The sequence below is a fragment of the Cavia porcellus genome, unplaced genomic scaffold (genome assembly GCF_034190915.1).
Source record: "Cavia porcellus strain 051 isolate PalLab524CR breed Dunkin Hartley unplaced genomic scaffold, mCavPor4.1 scaffold_7, whole genome shotgun sequence".
Taxonomy (NCBI): Eukaryota; Metazoa; Chordata; class Mammalia; order Rodentia; family Caviidae; genus Cavia; species Cavia porcellus.
In genome coordinates, this window is record NW_026947490.1 from 73893773 (window position 1) to 73920916 (window position 27144).

Genomic DNA, 27144 nt, shown 5'->3' on the forward strand with positions numbered 1-27144 from the left:
GGAGGCTGAGGCAAGAAGACCACAGGCCTGAGCCCTGCCTATGCATCTTGGTGACTCAGGGAGAACAGTATCTATCAATCAGTCAATCAATACACATACATACATATGTATGTACATGCATAAATGAACAAACCAACCGTCTCTCTCGCTTTTCACAAAATATACCTTTCCCTCTTGTGAAACTGAAGATAAAACAATCTGGTGGGCAGCCCAGTAAAAGAAAATCAGCAGCTTACTTTGGAGGAATCTCTTGGGGCGATGCAAACCCGTGCCACAGGACATTGCGCAGGTTGAGCCCACGGGGGGAGCCGATGAAGACTCTGAGCACATCCATCTAAGCCAGGGAGACAGTGCGTCATGGAATGGTTATGTGAACACTGCACTGCTGAAAAAGCCAGTGCAGTTCTGAAATGATGTTTGCTTTCTCGCCAGGTATGTGGTGCACACCTGTAATCCCAGTACTTGGGAGGCTGGGGCAGGAGGATCCTCACGAGTTTGAGGCCAGCCTGAGATACAAAGTAAGCTCCAGGCCAGCTTGAACTACACAGAGACTCTGTCTCAAAAAGACGAAACAGAAATAAATAGATGAAATAATTTAAAAAACATTTGCTTTCTCCTTTAGAGCTAACAGAGCCAACAGTTTTGGCTGGCATACAGAGTAATAGTAACAAAAGAGAGGCAGTTTGCTGATGACAATTTGTCGTCTTTGTATAGTGAATCTGGTGCTTACTAGTTTGGCCAGCACGGCTTTCTGCATGAGGCTGCCCTGGCTTCCTTGCCAGCCTTCAGCTGCGCACCTCATTCAGCTGCCCATCAGTTACCCACTGGTCTTACGCTTCCAGCCAGTGCGGGGGTGCTGTGGACCTACAATCTTAGCACTCTGGGAGGCTGAGATGCAGGGAATCACTAATGTCAGCCTAGTCTTGGTAACTCAGCAGACCTCATCTCAAAATTTAAAAATCAGCAGTGATGGTAGCTTAATGTGAAGATCCAAATTCAGTCCCCAGTAATGGGAAGGACAAAAGAAGGAAAATCCTGTTCGAGTGCCTGCTAGAAGACTGAGGAAGTATATGGCTATCAGTCCTGTCACATCTAAGATTTTCATGGGAAGCATAAATGGTTGCAAGAAGCCTACATTACCATGTTATAAACATTAATATGTTAGGACAAATCCACGGTATCATTCTTCTAAAGAGTTAAAACTTACTGTATGTCAAATTACTATTACAAACATGTAATGGAGCTAAGCAGTATGGTTAACATTGTCCCTCTGACTGGACCGCAGAGGTTACTCTGTCATGGTCAGGTTAGGGTGGAAGAGGGGGGATTCTGAAAGGGAAGGCAGGAAGGTAACACGGTGGCACCGGCTAATGTCACCAGGTTGCTGCTGCTATTCTGTAAGTTTTAGATGAATGAGCTTACCACAGGCTGCCCAAAGACACGAGCAAGCTCCTCTGATGCAAGTAGATCTCTTAAAAGAAAGGGGCATTCTTTCCCAATCATCAAGAATGCCTGAAATTCAAACAAGAAATATAGAGGAATTACACTGTAACAAGCCAATTAATGGTAAGAACATTATCCACGAAGCAAATGAGAGAAGTACCCAGAAATAAATGGCATAATTTCATAAGCATTGAAAAAATACTGACAACCTACAACAAATTATTGTATTTTATAGGAAAACAGTGATTAACCTCAAGAAATCTAAGGGTAACTGACAGCTTCATCCAAATCACGTAATGAGCTGGTAAGCATGGTCCTCACTCACATCACCCAAAGCTCTCTCTAGACATGAGGTCAGCTTCATCAAGCTCAGAGAAACGGCAGTAGACGGCAGGCTTCCCAAGGCATCAAATACTTCAGGAAATAGCTGCAAGACACACATCAGAACTCTTGGTGTTTCTCAAAATAGCAACATTACTCACTTGAAACCCAAACCTCTAAATATTTCAAGTGCTGCTTTAACTTTTTGTATATTCTTTTAAATTTTAAAGAGAAAAAAGCCAAAACAGAAAAAAGGGTAGTAATAACACAGAATTTCAAAAAAATAAACACTAAGAAATCACTAGTTGATAAATTACATACTGTCATCTTAGACATTGTTGTTCAAGTTACAAAATTTCAAAGCAGACAAACAGTGAGACTGCAAACAGTTCTGCAAACAGATCCATCAAAAACTTAGTAATATGGTTATCTATCTTACATAAACATACATGCAATTATATTCTTTAGAACACTTTCTTTTCCTCTTTTTACAATAGCAATTACACATTTTAGGTTTTATTAGAACACTTTCTTTTCCTCTTTTTACAATAGCAATTACACATTTTAGGTTTTATTACTCCCACAGTTCTTCTTACTTTTTACACTAGAGACACAATGTGATATTTATAAATATGATCTTATTTCACTTATGAGGATTTTTTGTATATTTTAATTCTACTATTACAAGCTCTAAAAATCATTAAAAACATTTTAATATCTACGAAGTTCTTTGAAAATTCCTTATTTAAATGCATATGATTAAATTCTGGCATAATAGTGACTGAAAAGTCAAATACCTACATCTTATTTTCCATTATGGTTTAGGATGGCTCTTAATGCTACATAAAAACAAGGCAGCTCATCCTACATATAAGAGCTATTACAAATACAGCATGCTGATCTGGTGGCACACACCCTGTAATCCCAAGACTCTGGGAGGCTGAAGCAAGAAGATCACAAATTCAAGTCCAGCCTGGGCAATTTACTGAGAACTTGCCTCAAAACAAACAAAAAAAGGTTTGAGGACGTAGCTCTGTGCAAAACAAAACAAAACAGAAAAGCAGAAAGAAAAAGAATTCTATGGTTTAAATCTAAAATACCCTCTTCTATAAGCTCATCAGCTTAAAAGTATGCTTATCAGTCTGTGGTGCTGCTGGAAGGTGGCTCACTCTTTAGCAGCAAAGGTCTGGAGGAAGGGAGGTCACGCCCTTGAAGGGGGTACTGAGATCTAGGCCCTCCTCCTTCTGTGCCTCTTAGCCACCACAAGGCAAGCAGAGTTCCTCTGCTGTGAGCTTCCATCCTGAGGCTCTGCATGACCACAGGCCCAAAACCAACAGGGCCAAGACCATGAGCTGAATTCTCTGACACCAGCAACCAAAAGAAATATTTCCTCTTTATAAGTTAACTCAGGTATTTTATTACAGTGAGAAAAAGGTACCAGAGAAGCAATGACCCTTCTTCTTTAAACTTGGAAATTCAATTTATTCAGAATGAGACTTTTATAAATTATGCTTTATTGTGGTCACTTCACAGGTGATATGAAGTGGGAAAAAGATTAATAGCAAAATAACCAAAACAAGGATTTGGAGTGGGCCCCAAACCACCTGTCCTTCCTTTAACTGACTCTTCAAATGCTACGCATCCTCACCTCTGGTCGGTCTCCTAAGAACAACTTACCATCTCACCCACAGGGCTTGCCTGGACTTGGGAATACTCATGATCTGTCCCAGAATGTGCATCCTTGCAACAAGCACTATCTCTGCAACTCCTAAACCTATGAATCTAAAAGTTGCCTTTGTTTGAAGGGTGTGTTCCTCAGCTCAGGCTTTGGAAACCCTGCACAGTAACATGTTTCTCACAGCCTCTTAAGGCTTCTGCAGAGAGGGCCCAGCGATGGAGACCTGAACTCTTTACAACTGGCAAGTAATGTGTCTCTGAGTGAATTTGCAGTCTTTTATCTTTGAGGGTTTTCAAAAGTCAAACCTCTGGAAAACTTGTCCACCGGAACCATGACGCATACTGAGTTTCAAACTGCCCCTTGGTGAGGGATAAGAAATGCAGATGGATGGCATCACACACCGGGCCCAGCCGCTTCACGCTTTCCCAGTAATTGATATTCTGGTCTTAAGAAATGAGAAAACAAGTATTACAATAAAACAGCTCCATATCACACCGAAAGTATCAGAAGCATCAAAGAAAAAAGAACTTTAATTATCAAACTTCCATAAAATCAAACATCAGCTGGCATCTGATAAACACACATCACTGGAGATAAGTTACATGATGTCAATCTTACTATAAAAGAAAAATAATCAGCACACTTTGTAAAACACTCAAACAGGACAAAATATTTTATTCAATGTCATTAGTTGCACATAAATTCACATGAAATCAGACTCACACTGTATACCAGTCTCCTCTTGTTTGAACTTTCAGTTATACAGGCAACAGCAGCACAAATATACCAACTGGAAGTTTTACAAATAATCCATCTGCCTGAAACTCCGTGCTGTTCTAAGTAGCACGATGAAATTTCACAGTCACACTGGCCCCTCTGTTTGGTGCATCCACATTGTAAACTCTACTCAGCCATCAGTCATTTAACAGCCATCTCCCCAGAGCAACTACCACACAGAAGCACAGAGCACGTGTTCAAGTAATTCTCACTAAACTGTGGCTCCAAACTACAGGAATTAGTTGCAAAGGAAGCACCAGGGCATAAAACATGCAAAGACAGATGTGGTACTACTGTGCAACCACATGGCAACACTGCAGAGCACACAGGGAAAAAACAGTGCCTACTCGTTCAGTGACATGTATTATCTTGGCACGCACTGACATGGATGCCATTGAAAGCTCCCAGGATAAAGGGGAATTACTGTACCTAACACTGTAACTTTTTTTTTCTGTCTTTTTCATTTTTATCGGTACCAGGGATCAAACTCTCGACTGCCTGCTTGCAAGGCAGGCGCTTATGCCGCTGAGCTAAATCCCCAGCCCCTCACTGTAACTATTTTTAACATCATGATTAGACCATGGGACTTCTAATGGCAGTGGATTATTTGTGAAAATATTTATACCACATATTTTTTGTTTTTATTGTTTTGGTAAGTTTGGGGTTGCACATCGTATTGTTCATGATGAAAAACACAAAGGAGTGAAAATATCCCCATTTACTCCCCCCAACTCTATAACTGACATTATTAATTTTCTGTGTATATTTACAAATGTTTATACACATACAAGAAAGTGTATCTATGCACTTCTATTTTTCTTCACTGGGAAAAATTCCCATCAGATGAGCTTCTTCATTGCTTTTTATTGTTGCCCAAGGCTCCACTGTGTGTATTTATCATAACTTACTGAATCAGTACCCTAATGCTTGAAGTTTGGCTGTTTTTCAGGTTACTGGACTGCTTAGCCAAACCAAACAATGCTGCTAACAATAACCTTACACTCACACCTTCATATCTGCAAGCATGTCTGATTAATTCTTGGAATTCGTGAGCCACAGAAATTTTCTTTACAGTTGTTAAAACTATTACTAAGTTTACCCAACCATATCTCTTTCCCAAAAAAGTAAAATACTTGAAGACATTTAAAATGGTCGAGTGGGCTGGAGACTTAGCTCCGTGGCATAACCACCTGCCTGGGAAGCACAAGGTCATGAGTTTGATTTTTTAAAAAATGGTCACGTAATCATCTCGTACTCAGAATTCACATGACTTCTGCAGACACTGTCTCAGAGCTCTAAGAGCAACCGTTATAGTTTTCCCTGCCCAGTATCCCTTGAATTTTCTTGTTTCTTTGGCCTCAACTCTCTTTTCACACTGATTTCTTTTTTCCTTTTGGTTAGGCTTGCATTAAATGGTAACAAAAACAAAGCAATAGTTAGAAAGCAGGCTTTTACAGGTGAAGGTATTTTCAAGAGATCACACTTAGGATACATAACAGTACAAACCTGAATCTGCATAGCTCACACAGTTAGTGATTGTTTTCCAACAGACTTCACCATTTTGAGCCACAATGTTACTGATATTACAAGTTTCTTTGCATTCAAACCCAAGTGTACAAATCATGTCATATACGAAGGGAGAAAGACATGTGGTAATGGGGTCCCCTATTAGAATCTGAAATATAAAACATAAAAGGCAGTTTACTGGAAAGAATATTAATTATTGTATATCCAAATCACCAAGACAATTATATCTTAACATAGAATGTACTGCTGTGTGACTGCTGTTAGGTTTTCTGGATAACATAGCAGCTGTATGAGTAAAGCATTGCACTTACTAAAGACAATTTATGTGCTTTAAAGCAAATGTTATGCCTTCAAAATCATTTTATCAAACTTGTTAATACAGAAGTTCACAGATGCACAGTGAGTTTCATGAATATTGCATTATTCCTTTTGGTGTCCCTTTACTACCCCAGTTATCAAAGCAAACATTCTTACAGCGTGAGAATGCAGAAACAGCCTAATACGGCTGCCCAATGTTAACGGCACTGCGGCATCCTACCCCACACACACCATGCTTCAAGCCACGCATAACAGTTTACTGAGTGGCTTCCATTCTGAGCTCCACCACCTTCAGCTTGGGGGAGTGACTACTGCCAACACACATTTCTCTACGCTGGCTCTAGGTGTGTGACAACACGCGTGTGTCCAAATGAAGCGGAACGTGGCCACCTGCGCCACGTGCCCCGCCCGAGCACCTGCCCGAACAGCACGGGAGCCTGGCCCTCTCGCCGCGCATCTGCGCGCCGCGGTCTCCGCTGCGACACTGACACGACTGTGAGGCCAAGGTTCGTCAGGGCTCTCGGCAAGCTGCTAGGTCCCAGCGCGGCTGTCCCCATCCCTGACCACCGACGTCCGATAAGGAAAAGCAGCAGTGCCCTGGCGTGGGGCAGCCTCGGCTCCACAGTGCACTGGTCAGCGAGCCCTGCATTTACACTGGCCAGAGCAACCTATGCGGGTGACAGCGGTTCTGCAAAGCCTGGGTCTCCCGTTCGGAGAAACCTCAGGACACGCCCCCTCGGAACCAGCCCGCGACATCAGTCAACAGAGCATCGCCTCCCTTCTTCTTGCAGTTCCCACAAGCCCTACCTCCATCACATCCGGGTTCGGGTGGCGAAGTAGGCGAGTGACGTCACCTCCCCGGCCCGCCCCCTTGGAGCCGCCCACAACGTACGCGCCACTTCCGGTTGTGCTCTGACTACGGCGTCACTTCCGGCGGTGCGCGTCATGGCCGCCGCATTATAGGTTTAGCCGAAGATTTATGAGGTGTTTGGCCGTGGACAGAAAGTAGTCTTAGCGGCTTACTGCTAAGCCGAACGAGATGGACAAGCGAGGCCGAGGCCAGAAACCGGCCACGACCCAGGCCCTTCAGCCGCAGCCGCAGTCAGTGGGGTTTAAGAAAGAGAGGAGGCCTAGCATGTTCGAGAAGGAGTCAGTGAGTGCGAGATGTTCATAGAACCCTGTTCGGTCGTCTGCTCACCCGCAGAGCACCGGAGGGCAGACTTCTCTTGGTTTTGCGTCCATCTGCGAAACTAAATTCTGAGCATTGGTTTAAGTTCCCCTTTAGACGTGTCTAAGGGTTTTAAGTTCATAAAACTGCGTTAAATAACTGAAAATTAATTTTACGTGATCCTCTTCATCTCTTCAGGCTCGTAGTTTTATACAGTAATCTAATGTAGCGTCAGTTTTACCAATCAAAAGTGAGTGTGTGTATACAGTATATGTACAAGAAAACTGGGAAGCCACATAGCACACTAAGCTGTTTGGAGCTTTTAAACATCAGCTGTTATCTTAGTTTAAGAATATATACAGGAGGGCTGGGGGCTTAGCTCAGTGGCACAAGCGCCTGTCTGCCCCCCCCCCAATTATATATATGTATATATGCGGGAGAAAACGGTTGAAAGTATTGTTAACTTGTCTAATATTAACAGAAACAGCCATTCAGTGTTAGTGTTAGAACATCAATATTGGTACCTGATGATACTTGGAGAAGCTTTAATGTAGTCGACTTCCATCTTTTATTGAAACTATGAAAAGTAGTTTTCACAGAATACGTAATGATAGAGCTGAAATGAAAACCCGTGTTGTGAGACTCCGGTCCCACTTTCATGTAGTGAATTCTTTTCATGCCTGTTTCGTAAGATTTACGGTTGGTAAAATAATAGAAACAGGCAAAACACAGATATGTGGAGATGTAAGAAAATCATAAACATTCATGGCACTGTCACAGTTTCTAATATCTCTTTGGTGTCTATATTTTATAGAGGAACAGACTAATGGGTGATAAGTAAATAGGCCAGTTAACACACCTAAGTAAAAGCAGAAACAAGACTAGAAACAAGTCACGGATTTCAAGCTAGAGGTTCATAAACAATGCTGTAGTGAAGTCTGCTGTCTTGCAAATCACCAGAAAAAAATTTTTTTCTTTGTGGTAGCAAAGATCACTTCAGTAAATTTGACTGCCAATGAATGGCTGAAATGAATTTGAAAGCTGAGTAAACCTGAATTCAATATGAGAAGACACATAGCTGCACTTGGTATATATACCAAAATCTGGGAATAAAGGCACGTGGGCCACAGCAGTTTAATGAGTGTGACCAGTCATAACTATCTTTAAGTCATAACCTTCCAATGTACTTTTCTTAGAATCAGTTACTGTGACAAATCAAACGATCACAAAACTTTAAACAGATTACTAAAAATTGGAAACTTACCAGCCTTGCTATCATACACATTTGAAAACTTCAAATTTGAGCAAAGGGCCAGGGAGATGGCTCAGTGGCACAGTGTCTGCCTGGCAAGCATGAGATCGTGAGTTGGATTCCCAGTACCAAATAAATAAATAAATACATGAATGTATGTGAGCAAAAAATACTTAAGTGAACATTAAAATAATGGCATCTCGAGCAATCTCATTTCATTGTAAGACCAAAAATAAGTTTACTGTAAGGAAATGCCACATCAGCAAGTTAAATAATTCACTTCAACTTGTGTTACTAGATGCTTAAAAGTAGATGTGTGAAAGCTATTTCTAATTTATAAAATGATTACAGAGATTCTCTGTAGAGGAATAAAATACCCTTGATGAGTTTACTGAACCAGATACATAAAGAAATGGTAGTGATGTAATTTTGAGACTAATTGGTTCACTAAGGGTTACTTTGGGGCTGAAGTGGGTTTAAATTTATCAGCCAAACTGATAAATTTAAAATTTTATTAACTGAGCTCAGCAACTACCCGTAGACCCCTGTTTCAGAGTCCAAACAAGTGGTGCTGAACTGGAAAGTTACAGAGTTTTTAAAACAGAAAACCACAAAAAACATCCCGTTAGAAACAATTTAGCTAGAATCTTACATTAATTTTTAGTTGACACCTGTATCCTGCTTCTTTGTTGAGCAGGTTAATTTTTCTCTTGTGGGTGGCGCTCATTCTGCTTTTCTTGTGGGACTTGTACCCTGAGTAATTTTTCACTCTTCTGGGTCAAATAAAGGGCACAAGATGACAAGTTACGCCAAGCTACAATAGGGGCTACCGGTGTGTGCTACTTCCCTATGATATAGAAACTTAGGTTGGAGAGTGGATCTGAGGAGATTTCTGTGAGCTACACTCCTATAGCTTGCGGTAACCTACTGTGCTAGTAATTAAGTCCCTGAAGGAAGAGAGGACAAGAAATAATGGATGAAATTTCTATATATGATGAAAATAACCGATGAATCATAGAATGCCAGTGAATGCTAAGCACAAGAAATAAAGAAAATTAAGTCAAAATTACTTGAAACAAGTCATTAAAAAATGTAAAGGCAACTAGGGAAAATAAGCTATATAAAGAAAAAGCAACAGCAGCCTTATCAGAAACTGCAATCCAGAAAACATTGAAATGTCATCTTTAAGTCCTAAAATAAACTAGCCAAACCTAGAATTTTATACTCAGCCAAAAACCTTTCAAAAACAAATTTCTCATTTTCAGTTCTTGGTATAAGGAGTTTGGGAATCATTACTGTATCATAATAAGAAGCCAAGCAGATTAAAAAAATGAACTCTATAGTTTACTTTGTCCAACGCCAGCAGATTACTCATTCTGAAGCTCACATGGCACCACATTCTGGGCCATAAGATGCACCTTTAACAAACTAAAAATAGAAATACAATTTGTACTCTCAAATCACAGGATTCAATGCAAAATCAGTAACAAAATCAACCTGTTTACTAATTGTATGGAGATTGAACAAAACACTTTTAAAGAACACATGGATCAAAGAAAAAAATTAGCAAATATTTCAAACTAAATGAAAATAACATGTATAAGATTGTAGGATGACTCAAAAGCAGTTCTTGGAAACTTAACTGCATTGAATGCAGGCAAAATTAGAAAAGACATTATTTAAGCTGCGTTTCTAAGAAATAGAAAAAAATAAATGTTAAGCAAGCAAATGAAAAATATATCAGAAATGAATGAAATTGTGAAAATAGGACATTAGTAGATAAAATCAATAAGATAAGTGGTTTTAAAAAAAGATCAGTAACAGTCCCTGGATAGGCTAATACAGAACAAATAGAGTAGGAATGGTTAATAATCCAATGCAATTGAAGGTATCACTACAGGTTCCATGAACATCAAAAGGATCCTGATAGTATAAACAGTTCTATTCACACACATTTTATTACCTAGAAAATGGGGCTAATTTAGGAGTTGAAGTGATACTTGATAATCTTCCCAAAGAGAAAACACCAGACCCTAGTGGGTTCACTGGTGAATTCTACCAGATATTTAGGGAAGAAATTGAACCAAGTTTCTACAATCACTTGCAAAAGGTAGAACCACAGGGAGTGTTTTCTAACTCATTCCATGAGGTCAGCATTACTCTGATACCAAAATCAAAGAAACTACAAGAAAACTTACAAAACAACATTTCTTACGAGTAGTGATGCAAAAATCCTCAACAAAACACCAGCATTCAGCATTCCATTCAAAGGACAATGGACCATGGTCAAATGGTATTTATTCCTGGAATGTGAGAATGATTCAACATGTGACAAAAGATCAGTGCAGTATACAACATATGCATAGTGAAGCAATAAATTGTGTGATCATCTTTACTGATAAGCATTTGACTTTTTTAAAGACAAAAGATAATAAAAATAATAGATTGTGTACTGTTAACTTCAAAGTAGTACTCAGTACAACATACAGGCATGAAATGTCCAAGTGATACTAGCACAAGCCTTTCTTTTCAATGAACTAAGAGAAACTAGCAGTATAATTATTTTAACATATATATATATATATATATATATATATATATTCCCTTCCTTTCCCCATCACAATTTCTCTTTCTTTTTGAATAGTTTCTTCCCTATTCACAATATCTAGTGTACATTTTGGATCTTACTTGTTCAGATCCTCATACTAGTGAGAAAATATGTTTTCACATGTGAGTCTGATTTATTTCTTAAAAGTATGATCTCAATTGTAAGCATAACCATTTACCATAAAAGTCTCAAGTGTATCCTTTTTTATGATTGAATAGTGCTCCATTGTATAAAAAGACCACATCTTGAAGACATAGGTAGAGACTTCATGAACAAAACCTAGACCACATGGCAAATACTACAAAGAATCAACAAATGAAGCTCACTAAAAACCTTTGCATAACAAAATAAATCATCAACAGAGTGAAAAGGTAACCTACAGGAGTGGGAAAAAATTGTAGCCAGTTGTTCCTCAAAGGACTTAGATCTTAGAACATTAAATAATTGGGGCTGGGGATTTAGCTAAGCCGCATAAGCGCCTGCCTTGCAAGCGCATGGTCATGAATTTGATCCCCGGTACTGGTGGTAAAAAGAAAAGAAAAAAGACCCCCCCCCCAAAAAAAAGACAAAATAAAAGAACATATAAAGAATTGAAAAAAGATCAGGTCTCCCAAATTGTTAATTTTTTTTTTTATCGGTACCAGGGATCAAACTCATGACGCTTGCTTGCAAGGCAGGTGCTTATGCTGCTGAACTAAATCACCAACCCTTTTTCTTGTTAATTTTTTTTTTAGGTCTCCCAAATTGAAACACTCAATCAAAAAAGTGGCATCTCAGATGAATATACACCTCTCAGACGAAGAAACATAAATGCCAAGTAAACATAGGAAAACCTGTTCAACTTCATTGGTTAACTGAGAGATGCAAATTAAAACAATGCTGAGGTTTCATCTTACTCCAGACAGAATGTCTATCATAACGAAATCAGTAACAAATGCTAGAGGGACTGTGGGGGAAAAGGAACCCTTTTCTACTGTTGGTAGCAGTTTAAACTGGTGCAAGCACTGTGGAAATCAGTGTAGAGAATCCTAGAAAGAAAAAAAAAAAAGAGGTTCCATTCAACCTAGCTTTTCCTCTTCTGGGTATCTTACCAAAAGAATTAAAAACATTTTACTAGGGGCTGGGGATTTAGCTCAGCAGCATAAGCACCTGTCTTGCAAGCCTGTGGTCGTGAGTTCATCCCTGGTACCAGTAAAAATACAAAATACAAAAATAAAAAACAAAAAACATTTTACTACTATAATAATACATGTGCATCCATGTTTATAGTAGCACAATTTGTAATCACCAAGTCTTGGAAACAACCCAAATGCTCATCAACTGAGGAATGGATAAAAAGGACAAAATTCTTTTTGTCAAATGCTTTTTCTTTCATGAAACATTCTTTTATGATTTTAAAAAGGAAACAAAGACACTGCCACAACATACTAAAAATCATATATTAAAAAAACAAATAGCAAATATTCTTAGTGGTGAAAGACTGAAAGTGTTTAAGAGACAAAGATTTCAATTTTTACCATTCTTATTCAACATTGAACTGGTAATTCTTGTTAAGCAGTTAGCTAAGAAAAAGGAATTCCTGGCTATTATGAAAATGAGGGTCGGGGCTGGGGATTTAGCTCAGCGGCATAAGCGCCTGCCTTGCAAGCAGGCAGTCGTGAGTTCGATCCCCGGTAACGATAAAAATGAAAAAGACAAAAAAAAAAAAAAAAAAAAAGAAAAGAAAATGAGGGTCAACACTTTAACATAAGGTTAGATTACTTACTTGGAACATATTAGGTTATAAATAAATGTTTCCGTAAAAAAAATAAACATTTCCTTAATGTATGTTGGATGTCACATAATCGATATTGCATGCCAAAAATATGGACTAGCGTATATATCAAATCAGTACATTTTTGTTGTCAACTTAAGACTTACGAATTTGTTACCCAAATAAAAGTATTATTTATTCAAACATAAGTTTAGAGACAGGGTTGATAATATTGTGTAAGGAGCATTCAGTTGCCCTTTTTGGAGACTAGTCTTGTTTTTAGTTCCTTTGGATGTTCTGTGAATATTCTAATTATATATATGTACAAATCTGCATATATGTTTGTGTGTGTAAATAAAATTTCTTTTCCCAATTTGATATGAGTAAATGTAGGATTTAGTGACTACATTTTCATAGAAGTCTGTTAGATTTTCAAGCTTTGTGTCTGTGTTGCTCCACCATATCAGGATACTTTAATCTGAAATTACCTTTTACAATTTGAAAAGTGACCTATCTCTATCTCTCCCTCTCCCTTTCTCCCTTCTGCTTCTCCTGTCCCTCACTGTCCTACTCTCCTTTTCACCAGTATGCACAGATCTTAAGAGAAAGACTAAGAGAGTCAATTCATGATGTTCAGTATGTAGAACCTCCGTTTGATGACTCAATTGCTGACATAGGTAAAGAATGGAAGAGTGCCCTGTCAAAATTAAAGTTTGCTAATTCATATAGAATGGAACCTCTGAAGAAATTTCAAGCTCATTCAGTAGAAACTAAAGTCCAGCAGATATTAAAGGTAGGTTGTTGGCTGAAGACGTAATACATATATTTCCAATATTATAATACAAGTTTCCAGAAAAACAGGAAGGGTGTGTGTGTGTGTGTATGCGTTCATGCACACGATCACATGTGAAATTTGTTATATGAATTGACTTATGCAATTACAGGGATCAAGAGTTACTATGATCTGCTGTATGTAACCTAGAGAACTAGGAAAGTGGTTGTGTATTTCAGTCTGAATCCAAAGCCTGAGAACCAGGCAAGCTACTTGTGTAAGTCCCAGTGCAAGACCAGAAACCCAAGAACTGGGAGCACTAATGTTCAAGTGCATGAGATGGATATCCTAGCTTCATCAGAAAGTAAAATTCTCCCTTCCTCCTCCTCTTTATCCTATTCAGGGATTCAACAGATTGGATGATGTCTACCCACATTGATAAGGGTGATCTTTACTAAGCTGATTGATTCATATGTTTCTTATCCCTTCTAAAATCAACCTTACAAACACAGCTAGACATAATATTTTACCAGCTCTTTGGACTTAGCCCAGTCAAGGAGACACATAAGAACAATTATTGTAAGTCATAGTCTACTGGGTACCTATGCTAATCTCCTTAAAGTAAATTATATAAACAAAAACATAAGTAGGTCAAAAGTCATTTAAGATATAACCAATTTGTATATAAATGCACAAATCCCTTCCCCTGAAAAGGAGGTAAAATCTTTGAGTGATATTTGTCTCTTGAAAACTTACAAACTTAAGTACTGTGATGTAAAATTAGCAATACTTTAATACTGCTAAAAGTGAGTAAATTTTTGTTACATTTATGGGAATGGAAGAGGAAAGAAAACAAATATATTTGCTTACCATAGGTATACAGTGATGGTTAATCTTGCTTTTCAGCCTAATTGATTGAGAAATTATTAAAGCGCACTTCAACATGGGAACTACATCTGGTTCCTGGACACTGTGCCTGTGCTGTGTTTCACAACTGCCATGATATGAGCCGCTTTGCTACCTGTGCCTTTTTGCCATGATGTTCTGCCTTTCCTCACACCCACAGCAATAGAGCTAGCCAACCATGATCTGAAAGTGTGATCCATTTCCTCTTTTAAATTGTGAAATTCAGGTACTTACTTTGTCCCAGAAATGGGAAAGCTGTTCAGCGGGTGTGCATATACACACATGCATGTGCTTGTGCCCTTGCCTGCATGCATACACATACACAAGAAATACTCATGACTATTACAGGTTTTTATGGAATTGTTTCTATGGTTGTAGTCAATATTTATAAATACCTTCTAGTACCACTTTTTATTGCCTTTGCCTTAATCAAGCACCTTAGCTGGTCATATTTCTTTACCTAATAGGTAACCCAAATGTTCATTTTTGAAGAGTGTAGGCCACATTGGGTTTTTGTAGCTTTTTATCAACATTTATCATAGGGATATATGTGTGTACATGTGTGTGTGTGTGTGTGTGTGTGTAATTTTTTTTTTTACCAGGGATTGAACTCACAACCTCACACTTGCCAGGCAAGCACTTGTGCCATAGAGCTAAATGCCTGGCCCAGGATATAATAATATTAAGAGACAGACTAAAGGGTCTCCTACATTTCAAATAGACTCTTCGTTTCCTCCATTGCAGAGGAGGTCAGTTTTCCCAGATATGTAAGATTGGTCATATCAATACCGTAACTCCTTGCTTTTCTTCTTGATTCAGAAGCATAAAAAGCCAAGAGTCCATGTAGCAATCATAACTTTGAACATTCAGTGGGATTGTGTTTATCTCTCATGGTAAAAGTATTCCTTCTTCCAGAACTAAGACCTTTATACTACAGGAACATGATGTTTTGGGTACAAGAAACAAAAGTTTTACTACCACAGTACACGATGGGCAGTTTGCATAATTTGTTGTTCCATGGTCAAGCGTTCAGTCTTTCCAAATGACCAGCATCTTGCCAAAGAAAGTAGTTTACAGATAACAGCAAGGACTTGCTCCAAAATTTGAAAGCCTTGGGTCTGAGTGAATCAAAGTATCACACACAAATGAGTGGTAAATTAGCTTCGAAGTCCACAGAGATTCTATGTTGGTTATTTTTCTCTCAGTGCTGAGACAAAATATCCAACACCCAAAGTTAAAGGAAAAAAGGTTTATTTAGCTCAGTTTGTACAGGTTTCAGCTCATAGATGACTGGCTACAAATTAGGATGGCATGGCAGAGGGGCATTGCAGAGGAGAAACAACTCACAGGGAGAAGGCAGGAAAGCAGCAAAGCCAAAATGTAGCAAAGAAGCAAGCAGCAAGTAATAAGCTACAACCCTTTCTGGCCATTATATCGTATCAAGGCTACTCACTGTTACGGCAGGTAGCACTCATACCCATAGTGGAACAGTCTTAATCCTAGCATCCTTCTATGAATCAATCCCAAAATTATACCCTCGATCCCAGCATCACACACCCTAGATCCACCACCTCTAAAAAGCTCCACCTATGAGTACAAGAGGCTTTGGAGACATCTAGATACAAACCATAACACGCCTACTAGGGATTATGCTTAATTTTTGGTTGTAGGGGCTGTCAGATGCAACAAGTTATCCTTAGCCTTAGAAAGAATATCTCAACGTGTCCCATACCATTGGATGACTAAAAATATCACTGAAGTAGAATGTCTTCAAACTTTATTTTACAATTATTCAGTTGGTTTTACTTTTAATAAACAGTAAAGAATTAGAATTTGACCTTTCCATACAAATACAATAATAGAAATAATCCCCAACAATTTATGGAAATAACCATGAAAATAACAATTACTGAGTGATAAACTATAACAGTGGGATGCTCTCTAACATAGAACATTAGAAAAACATTTCTGTGCAAATATTACAGAGTTGATTAATCATAATTACATAATTTGGTATCTTCAGTATCTTAAGTATTTCAGTACTTAGTCAATCCTTTTTTTCTGATTTTTATTTGTGCATGTTTGAGGCACATAATGGGAAGTTGGTATATGTACATAATACATCTCAATTCCTTATCATCCCTCTTTTATTGCGTAGTTTTTCTATTATTGATTCAATTTCATTTACTGTTGTGTTATTCATGGTTTTAAAATTTTGTTGGTTCAATTTTGGTAGTCCAGATACCTTGGGATTCATCCATTTCTTCCATATTCTCTGATTTACTGAAGTACAATTTTTCAGCAATGTCTGTTGTGATCTCGCTTTCTTCATTTCTAAGTGGATTAATCTGTATCATTTCTTTCTCTTTTTTTTTTGTTAAGAATGGCTAAGGGTCTATGTTGTTCATTCTTTCAAAGGACCAGCTCTTGGATTCATTAATTCTTTGCATTTTTTAGTTTCCATTTCATTACTTTCTGCTATGATCTTTAAAATTATAGTTCTTATACTAGCTATGGGTTTACATTGTTGTTGTTTTTCTGGGATACTGAAGTGCATCATTAGGTTATGTATTTGGATTTACTTGGTTTTTCTGTTGTGGCCTTTCACAACTGTAAACTTCTGTCTCATGACTGCTTTTTTTGTATCCAATAAATTATCATATGTTGTACAGGCATTGTGGTTTGATTCTAGGAATTGTTCTTCTTCCTTGATTTCTTCTGTAATACATTGAATATTCAGAAGTGTATTGTTTGTTTGTTTGTTTGTTTTGTACCAGGATCAAACTCACAACCTTGCATTTACCAGGCAAGCGCTTGAGCCACTGAGCTAAATCTCCAGCCCAGGAGTATATTGTTTAATCTGTATGTGTTTGCAATATTTCTGTACTTTTTTCTTGATTTCTAGTTTTGTTGAAGTATAATCTGGCAATATGCATGGAAAGTGTTTCTTTTAAATATATTTAAGCTTGCTTTATAACTAGTATGTGGTCTATTTTAGAGAAAATTTCATGTGTTTGTGAGAAGAATATGTTTTTCTGTTGTTGGGTGGTACTGTGTAGATATCTATTAAATTTGTTAGAAGGTTTGGCTAATCTGTTGATTTATTTATCTAGTGTTGTCTATTGTGATTGTGGTATATTAATGTCTCCCTTATAAGCATATTGATGTTTACCTCATCTTTTATGTTCAGTAGTATTTGTTTTATGAAGTTGGGTGTGCTGGTGTTTGGTGTATGTATTTTTACAACTGTTATCTCTTTCTGAGGAATTGTTCCCTTAACCAACATGTAGCATCCTTCTTAGCCTCTTCTGTCATTTTTGGCTTAAAGATTACATTGTCTGAAAGTAGCTATTTCTGCTTGTATTTGGGTTCTTGTTGCATGGGCTATTGTTTCCCATATCTTGATTTTTAGTCTATGAATTTCTTTTTGAATTAAATGTGTTTCTTGTATACAGCATACCACTGGATTTTGTTTCTTGATCTATTCTGCTAATATGTTTTTCCCCCATTGGAGAATTGAAACCATTCACACATTGAGCGTTATTACTGAAAGGTTTTGACTTGTTTATATCATTACATTATTATTCTGGTCCTGATTTTTTCCCATTCTTGATCTTCTTGGTGTATTCATTCTATTAGACTTTTTGCCAAAGGAGGTTTCACTGTCTCTTCCTAAGAGGTCCTTGAGGGTTTTGTAGTGGTGTAGTGGAGATTTGGTGGTCATCAATTTCTAAGGTGGTCTTTGTTGTAGAAAGACCTTAAGGATCCATTCATTTTGAGAGATAGTCATATAGGATATATCACTCTAAATTGGATGTTGTTTTTTTTTAATGTTTCAAACAGTGCACTTCAAGCTCTCTGGCATTTAAGGTTTGTGTTGAAAAGTCTGCTGTAATTCTAATTGATTTATTTTTATAAGCTATTCTTTGCATTTTTTCTAAAAGTTTTAAAGATTTGGTCCTTTTGTCAGATTTCTTGGATTTTGACTATGATGTTTATGAAAGTGTTCTTTTCTGATTGTAGTTATTTGGGATCCTGTATGACTTACTTTTATGTTTATTTCTTTCCCTATATTTGGAGTTTTCTGCTATTACTTATGTAAACTGGTTTTTATGCCATGTGTGTGGTTTTCTGATTTTTCATTAATTCCAATTAGTTGGGCTCTTCCTTATGTCATTTAGCAGCATTGGATCAATTTTACATGTTCTCCTCTGGTATTTCTGAACACTGGTCTCCAACCTATATTCTTCTGACTCTCTGTCCTCACATTAGTAGCTTCTTCTGACTATAGTTTTAGTCTCATCAATTTTATATTTAGTGTCTTTTCACAGACTCTTAATTCTTTGCTAAACTGGTATTGTATGTTTTCTATAGCTTTTACTACTGTCTTCTGTAGACTTACTATTTCACTTATTAAATCCTTGAGCCATTTAGTTTTATCTTCTATAAGCCTACCAAGCACCTTATTGATCTGTTTTTATATCGCCTCGGTTATGCTTTCAAATAGTTGTGTTGTGTGGCTTTTGATTTTCTCCCCCTCAATGCCCCATAGATCATCTTTGGGAGAGTTGGGGAGTTTTTGGTGACGTTTTGTTGCCTTGTTTTCTCATGTTTCTCTTGTTTTTGATTTGGTGTGTGTGTGTGTGTTTCTGCTAAAGTTTATGAGTTTGCTTATAATAGAAGACTTCATTGTTAATATGGAGGCTTCTTCAGTGACCTCTTTATGTTCTCTGGGGATAGCTAACTACAGGCATTCGCCCATGTCTCAGGATCCAACTACCTCCATTTATTTGCAAGGGACCCTGAAGTATATTTGGTGCAGCAACCAGCTCTCTCGGAATGCACTGAAGTATTATTAATGACACAGAGGCAATCCAGACATAGGCATATGGGAAGAGAAAATAATAACTCAACTATGTCAACTTGACAATAACAATACAATTGGCAACAGTTACAGCATTAAAGACAAAATTGATATTGAAATATCCTATGAACCACTACTCTACTATCCTTAACCATAGAATAGAACTATAATTGTAGTATAACCAGTAAAATAAACCAAATATTGATATACAGTAAATATGCACTAAGCCAACAATTATACCCTACTAACAATACAACAGTATTCAAAAGTAATAGCAGAGTTACTAAATTTTCATAAAGCTTAATGGTTATACTGGAATGATAATGGGTGTGAGGAACTGGAGTATAAACAAGTAGGACTGGAAAACTTAACCAGTGGAATATTGAAAGGATAGAAAAATGAGATAAGGATATATTCCACTGAGTAAAAGGAAGTTAATAATATTAGACAAGGGGCTGGGGATTTAGCTCAGTGGCATAAGCGCCTGCCTTGCAAGCAGGCAGTCGTGAGTTCGATCCCTGGTACCGATAAAAATGAAAAAGACAAAAAAAAATTAATAATAATAATATTAGACAAATGTAATAGAAAAGATCAAAAAAGAGAAAAAATAAAATACAGAGAATAAAATAAAGAGAAAGTAACACAAAGAGTTCAGAGGAGGAAAGAAATTTAAAAAAAAGAAAAAAGAACTTTAAACCCTAAAAAAGTCAATGCTAGAAAAACAACAACAAAAGGAAAGTCAAAAAAATTACTGTATATTCTTGAATGAGTAGTTTCTTTCTAGGATCTGCAGTCTTGTGATACAGCAAGTCATAAACATTTTCCTGATAGCCTTTCGTCTCTTGGTTTATGATGTGCCCTGTCCTACTCCAGAGACCTCTCTGTTCAAACATCCTACACTGTGACAGCTGTCCAAGCTGAGGCATTTCCTTACTTACTAGGTAGATAAGAAAAAAACAGACCCTGGTTTATGCTCAATTTAGGCAGTGAACAAGGAGCTCAAGTCAACTGCTGGGCTTGAAACCAGAACTTTCAGATCCAGCCACCACCCCGACAGCCACACTTGTCAGGCCCAACATTCCACCATGGAGGCTGGTGTCCATGTCCTTCCAGCCCCAAGCTTAAAATTTCTCAGGGGGTCTACTGTTGCAGGTAACCAAACTCCTTTATAGGCTCATTCAGCCTTCTCCCACCCAGTGGTGTTCTCTGTGTTAAAACCCCTTGGGGCTAGGGATTTAGCTTAGCATAAGCTTGCAAGGCTGGCCTAAGCGCCTGCCTTGCAAGTGTGCAGTCATGAGTTCGATCCCCAGTACCGATTAAAAAAGAAAAAAAAAAAAAAAAAACCTGACACTCTCCCCTTAATTTACAAGGTACATTCCTTCAGTGACAACTGAGGTGAAGTAGGTGTTGGGAAGAAAGCGTTCTCCTAGTGTTAATTTTCTCAATGCTTTCTTTTAGTCTTTTCTTCTCCTATCATTCTGGACCTGTATGTATACTGTATAAAAATCCCTTAATTTTTTGACATCTCTCAAGGAAACCAGGACTATAATCTTGAAAGACACACTACTGAATGCCTTAATCTTCAATGATGAAATCCCCTCAAATCAAAAGTCCTAAGGTTTAAGGTCCTAAAATGTTAAAATATCAAAAATATAACTCGAGGGGCTGGGGATTTAGCTCAGTGGCATAAGCACCTGCCTTGCAAGTGTGTGGTCGTGAGTTCAATCCCTGGTACTAATTAAAAAAAAAAAAAAAAAAAAAGAAAAAGACCAAAAAATATGGAAGAAAAAATAACTCGGGAAAATACCAAATATTTTTAAAAGACATTCATATTTCTAAAGGGAAATTAATTTAAAAAACAAAAAGCATGAACAGAATGCTTCACAGCCAATTTTACACAATTTTACTTTTTAAAAGTAAAAATCTCAGCAATACGAATGATAGTTGTGTTGGTATAACAGTTATGAGTGGACAATTTTTTTTAAAGAACAGGTCAGAAAGAGAAATGTAGTACTATAGTTGGTAATGTTACCTAGCTTCACAGTCAGCAAAACTATGGTGGTAAACAACCTAAGTCTTTGAATAGATTAATCAAAACTGTGTGGGGTCCTAGTGCATATACAAGTAGCCCAGAGAGCCAAGGTCTTGAGAGATTTTCTCTTTTACAAATGCAGATATGTGGAAAGAACATCTCTTTGTTTCAGTGGTTTTACATATACATACAAAGCTTACACACAAAGTGTTGCAATAGTGCTCTTTTGTGTAGCCAAATTTGTAAAGAAATGCATAAAAGAAAACAAAACCATCTTTATATAAATTATGCTTTCAATATTGGAAATGGTATGAGTACCAAATACATACTATAAAAGAGTTGTAAAAAATGTTAATTTAAAATGGAAGACATGGGCCAGGGATTTAGCTCAGTGGTGTAAGTGCCAGCCTGACAAGTGCAAGGTCATGAGTTTGATCCCCAGTGCCAAAAAGAGAGAGAGAGAAAGAGAGAGAGAGAGAAAGAGAGAACTTTTTAAAAAGAAAAGAAGAAAAAGAAGAAGAAGAAGAAGAAGAAGAAGAAGAAGAAGAAGAAGAAGAAGAAGAAGAAGAAAAAATTTGATGAGAAAAAAAATATATTACACCAAAAGATTATGGACACTTACAGAAGTGGTCCATAAAAGCTCTCCAACTATTTTGACTTTGAGGTTTTCCCAGTCATCACCCATGACTGGACTTTATATATCCCCTGGATTTACGCTGCTCAGAGGAGGTTATAGTCTCTTGAGCTCAAGTTTGAAGCCACAACATTGTGTGATTTTTACCTATAGCTAAAGATTAAGAAAGCAAAGAAAGTAGAAAAATTTTTGTCTCACTAGTACCCAGCAGCTTGTCTCTATGATTGCTAATGCCCAATTTTCTGCCTAATTGTGCTGCTCTTTTTATTATTTTCTCATGGTTTGATACACAGTAGCATTCACATTCCCTATCAAACTTTCCCAGTGTCTGTGCCATGGCTCTTTATTGTTTTGAGTTTGTGAAAGTCCATTCCACTCTAACCCTAAACCAAGAAATCATAAATGATGTTAAAGTAAAACTGAAAGCAATTTTTATTTATGTGAAGAATAGATTGCTAATCTGGAAACTCAGGCCCATTTAGAAACCCACCAAACCGTCCATCAAATAAGGATTGATTTTTGTCCTAATTCTTTTGTGATATTGAAGACTGAACCCAGTTATATTCTCATTCCTTTTATGATTTTGGGCAGTAGGGTCCATTATCACCAGAACCACTGCCAAGACTTTTATTTCCTGGGTGTGCTCACACCACATCACCTAATCAAAGCTACGTGTGGATCAACTTATGCTGTGGTCCAGCTCAGCCCTTAGTCTGTAAGAAAGAGTACTGTTTTATGACTGGTGAGCCGGATGTATTTCCTCCAAGATGTCTGGCTGATTTTTAAAAAGTAAACATGATTAGAGGTCTTTGATTTTCTTTGTGTTTTCCCATGAAGTGAGAGGCCTCAGAGAGCAACACAGGAAGAAAGCAGCAGTTCAAAGGACTGATAAAAAGAACAATAACATGAGGGAGGTGCTGGGTCCAAGTGATTTGAGGTAAATTCAAGTATGAAGCTGTACAAATTACAAAAGGTTTCTTTCCTTTACCTATGAATTTCCAGATGCCTTTTTTTTGGTGCCAGGGATCAAACCCGGAGCCTCACCCTTGCCAGGTAGGTGCATATGCCACTGAGCTAAATCCCCAGCTAAAATGCCTTCTTATGAATTCCCTGAGTCTTTGTGGTAACTGTTTCACAGATTAACCCAGGAAAACAAATTTTAATAATGTAAATAATGAAGAGACTTGAACACAACTGTAAAAATCAGAATAACTTTTTTCAAAGTTATTATTAAAATAAATTTGGGAAGTATAAACGTTAATGTTATTTTGTTAGGCATATGTATATTTTAAAACAGTTGTATTATTTAGCTATGTGCTTTCTATTTGAATTTTTATATCAAAAATTTGGTTTGAATATTACAATATTTTTCTTAATTTTTTGAAGGAAAGTCTAAAAGATGTCAAATATGAGGATAAAGGCTTATCTCACTTGGCATTTCAGTTGGCAGACCAAATGCTTTCAGTTGTCAAAGAATTTGGGTATCACCGTTATAAATTGATTGTAAAAGTATTATTTATTCAAAAGACTGGTCAAGCAATAAATGTAAGTATCCCAGCCATCTAGCACTTGGTATGTATTGGGAAGACTCCAAAGCACTGCATTTCTCAAGTGCTTCTGGAATGCAAGATCATTTTGCTAAATTCATTTTTATTTTACTGTAAGGTACGTGAAAAATACTGACTTGGAAATAGTATTTGGCTGTTCATTTGTTAAATTGTGGTGTTATCCTGTTTCTTGTATCACTTTTGACCTTTCAATGTTTTTAAATTAATTAATCAGATTTATTTTGAGTAGTAATGCATATTTTGAGGAAAATGCAAAAATTACAAGGTATTGGCCAGAGCCAAGAGTGGTGGTACTCTCTGTAATCCTAGCACTTAAAGGCTGAGGCAGGAGGATGTTGCAAGTTTAAGACCAGCCTGAACCACATAACACAGTGAGACTCTGTGTTATGGATTGAGAACTGGTGGTCAACTTAACGCCAGCTGGATTACATCAGCATGCATTGAACAAAGATGCTCCACCTGAGGAGGGTTGCCAGAATAAGCAGGTGGAGAAGAAGGGAGGTATAGAGGGTTAAGGCGTTAAGGAGGCATTGTGGGTTCTCCTACGAGTTGCTGTCTGAGCTGTTGGTTCTCCTGGAGAAGCTTTGGTCCTCATATAGAGCATTGCTTCCCGGCTCTGGAGGGGAAGACATGTGCTGCTTGGTCTCCAGGATGAACTCATCACTCTGCTTCCTGGCATGTACCTGACTATGCTTGTTGTCAGAGGAGGAGCTCGGGGCCTCCATGTCACTGAGGACGGCTGAGATGCCTTCAGGATAGCCCTGGTCTTTGTTGTGAGTGTGACTTCTCAGCTCCAGCGTAGAACCCTCATCCCACTAGCACAGTTCCTTTATCCTGCTGGCATAGACTTTCTGGCTCCCACCGCTGACACTTGGGTCTTCACGGCATGGATCCATAAAAGAGACTGGCGTGAGTCCTTCTTGTGGCTCTGGGCCTCCAGTTGGACTTGTGGGAGGCATTGTGTTGAGCTCTGGGTTTTTATCTGGACTCATGTGGGACATTGCCCTGGGGTTTAGGCTCTTTACTAAATAGTCTATGCCTGGGGGCTGGGAATTTAGCTCAGCGGCATAAGCACCTGACTTGCAAGCAGGCAGTTGTGAGTTTGATCCCCAATACCAATAAAAAGGAAAAAGACAAATATATATATATATATGTCGTTGGTGTTGTGGATAGATTTCCTGCATTTTCCTGTGTTAACTCCCAGTGACCATTATAAAAATATTATAAACTCCATGTCCTAAGCCTACTTGTTCTCTATGTATAACCCCTGACTACAATACTCTGTCTCAAAAAGTCCAAAAGAAAGAAAGAAAGAAAGAAGCTGTCCAGGAATTTCAAGAAGCTTTTATTTTAGCCAAGGAATAAAGCAGCCAATTTTAGAATTTAAGGAAATGGAATGATATGAATATACGAATATGTTGAAACCTGGCTTTTGGAATCTAATTGCACAGGTTAAGAGTGATGGCGGAAGTACCCCGTGGGTTGGCATGGTTTTTCATCTGTGAAAAACACCACCCCGACTGTAGGATCTTAAAATAACAGTCACGTCTCTGCCCGCCAGTCTGGGGCAGCTCAGCGGCCACCAGCTGACCCAACAGGGCCTGGTGGTGCATGGAGGCCTCTCCCATGTCCAGTGACTGGTGCTGGCAGGGCGCCTAGGCTTCTCGCAACGTGAACCATTATGCTGCAGTGGACAGAGCGGCTTTCAGTTCCACAGGAGTCTCAGCACAGCATTTTGTGGGAAGAGAGCAAGACCTCTAACTGTTCTGCTTGGAGGCTGTACAAGGTTACACTCTGTTGGTCAGACCAAGTCAGGAGGCCAACTCGTATTGAAAGGGGGAGGAAACAAAGTCAGCATCTTGATAAGAAAGAGCCACAGATGTCCACCACACAGAATCAGGCTGTGATCAGACCAGGGGTGGTTCTGGATATAAAGCAAAGGCATAAGAATTATACATGACAGGCTATCATGACCGCCATTTCTTTAAAACAAAGTCTTGTGAGCTTTGGCAAGCAAGGATTCTTATAAGGATGGAAAAGATTTCTAACCACAGCCAATCACAACAGAATACTACTGCATGCCAAGCTGTGAGACCTGAAAACAGAAACTTCTGTCCCTGCCTGGGATATACTCTGTGGGGCTGCTGGGAGCCTCCAATTACATCTAACTGTAATTGTAGTGGTTCAATAAAATAAAGTTCCCAAGGGGGGAAAAATCAGCATTACCTATTTTCATCATTTTGTGAAGTCTTATAAAATATTTAATATTGTTGTACCCTCAAATGAAATATGCTATTCATTTAAATACAGAACTGGTAGACATCTTTTTAAAGCATTTATGAAAAGAAACATATTTAAGTTTAAATGTAGGGTTTGATATTCATTTACAATTGAGACTCAAACTGAAGGTCAAGTTTAGAATTTGATATATTTTTAGCTTACTGCGACATTTCAATTTTCTTCTCTTATGCAGTGTTCTGCTTGTCTTTGAGTTGTTTTCACTATGTTAAAAGAGAAAGAAGAATAAGAAATTTATCTTGGGTTAGATTGCTATAGATCGATATCCTGGGGTGGTGTCCTCCATCTTTGATACTGGGTGTCCAAACAGCATTACTCCTGAGTCTCTTCATCAAGGGAAATCTAGCTAAATTACTTATTAACCACAACTTCCTAAGATACTGATGTAATTGTTTTGAAAAATCAAATTAGTGGGGCTGGGGATTTAGCTCAGCGGCATAAGCGTCTGCCTTGCAAGCAGGCAGTCGTGAGTTCGATCCCCGGTACCGATAAAAAAGGAAAAAGACAAAAAAAAAAAAAAAAAAAAAAAGAAAAGAAAAATCAAATTAGTATGGATTTTAAATTCTTCATGTGTTCAATTGAAATTCGGTCTTTTACAAATTTCTCTCACAGGTTGCCAGCAGATGGATCTGGGACGTTGCATGGGACAACTGGGTAGAAGCGAAACATGAAACTGAATCTTACGTGGCATTGGTCTTGGTATTTGCTGTTTACTGTGAATAGCTTGATGCATATACTATGCACTGTTTACTTCCTAGCTTTCTAAAAATAAATGTCTACATTTATGAACCTCATAATTCTGATTAGCTACAGTCTTATCTCAAATTGAGGCCTTTTAATTGTATGAACAACAAATAAGCAAAAGCTACATTTTCACATTTACACTTTCTAGTTATATTTATGTGCTTGCTTTCTTGCTATGACAAAATGTCTGAAAAAATCAGTTCGAAGAAGGAAAGATTTATTTTGATTTACAGTTTTAGACGTTTGTCTATGGACTTTTGGTGGTGGACCAGAGCTGCTTACCTCACAGAGCCAGGAGGTTGAGAGCAGGTAGGGAAGGCTGTGGACAGACTGTGAGAAAAGGAGTGCAGTCCCTTCAAAGGCACACCTCAGTGACCTCCTTCCTTCAATGCATCAAACCCTCACCATCTTTACTATCTCCTCTCTGTTTTCCAGTATTTACCATCTCTCTAGCTGGAGTTCTGACCTCACATCTATTTCA

At 38.0% G+C, this 27144-nt stretch overlaps 2 protein-coding genes across 14 annotated transcripts in view; one reads left to right on the top strand and one right to left on the bottom strand.

Moving 5' to 3' along the window:
* Ermard (ER membrane associated RNA degradation) overlaps positions 1-6927 on the bottom strand; it is a 90191-nt gene extending 83264 nt beyond the window's left edge. For 11 of the 13 annotated variants that reach the window (XR_010048919.1, XR_010048922.1, XR_010048921.1 and 8 more), the window contains exons 1-6: positions 6481-6865; positions 5726-5894; positions 3748-3887; positions 1769-1870; positions 1423-1512; positions 237-334 (exon numbers count right to left, since the gene is read on the bottom strand). Coding sequence is in view for 10 of the 13 variants with exons in the window: in XM_063253849.1 (XP_063109919.1) it covers positions 237-334; positions 1423-1512; positions 1769-1870; positions 3748-3887; positions 5726-5894; positions 6481-6621 (740 nt within the window). In the remaining 3 variants the exon portion in view is untranslated. The other 2 variants (XM_013148970.3, XM_023563640.2) reach the window with 2 other exon arrangements.
* A 55-nt stretch (positions 6928-6982) lies between these two features.
* Positions 6983-26793, top strand: Dynlt2 (dynein light chain Tctex-type 2). Its single transcript, XM_063253856.1, has 4 exons — positions 6983-7217; positions 13432-13638; positions 23440-23598; positions 26532-26793. Exons 1-4 carry the CDS (start codon positions 7104-7106, stop codon positions 26640-26642), a joined length of 591 nt encoding a protein of 196 aa, XP_063109926.1. The 5' UTR covers positions 6983-7103; the 3' UTR covers positions 26643-26793.
* Positions 26794-27144: the final 351 nt, after the last annotated feature.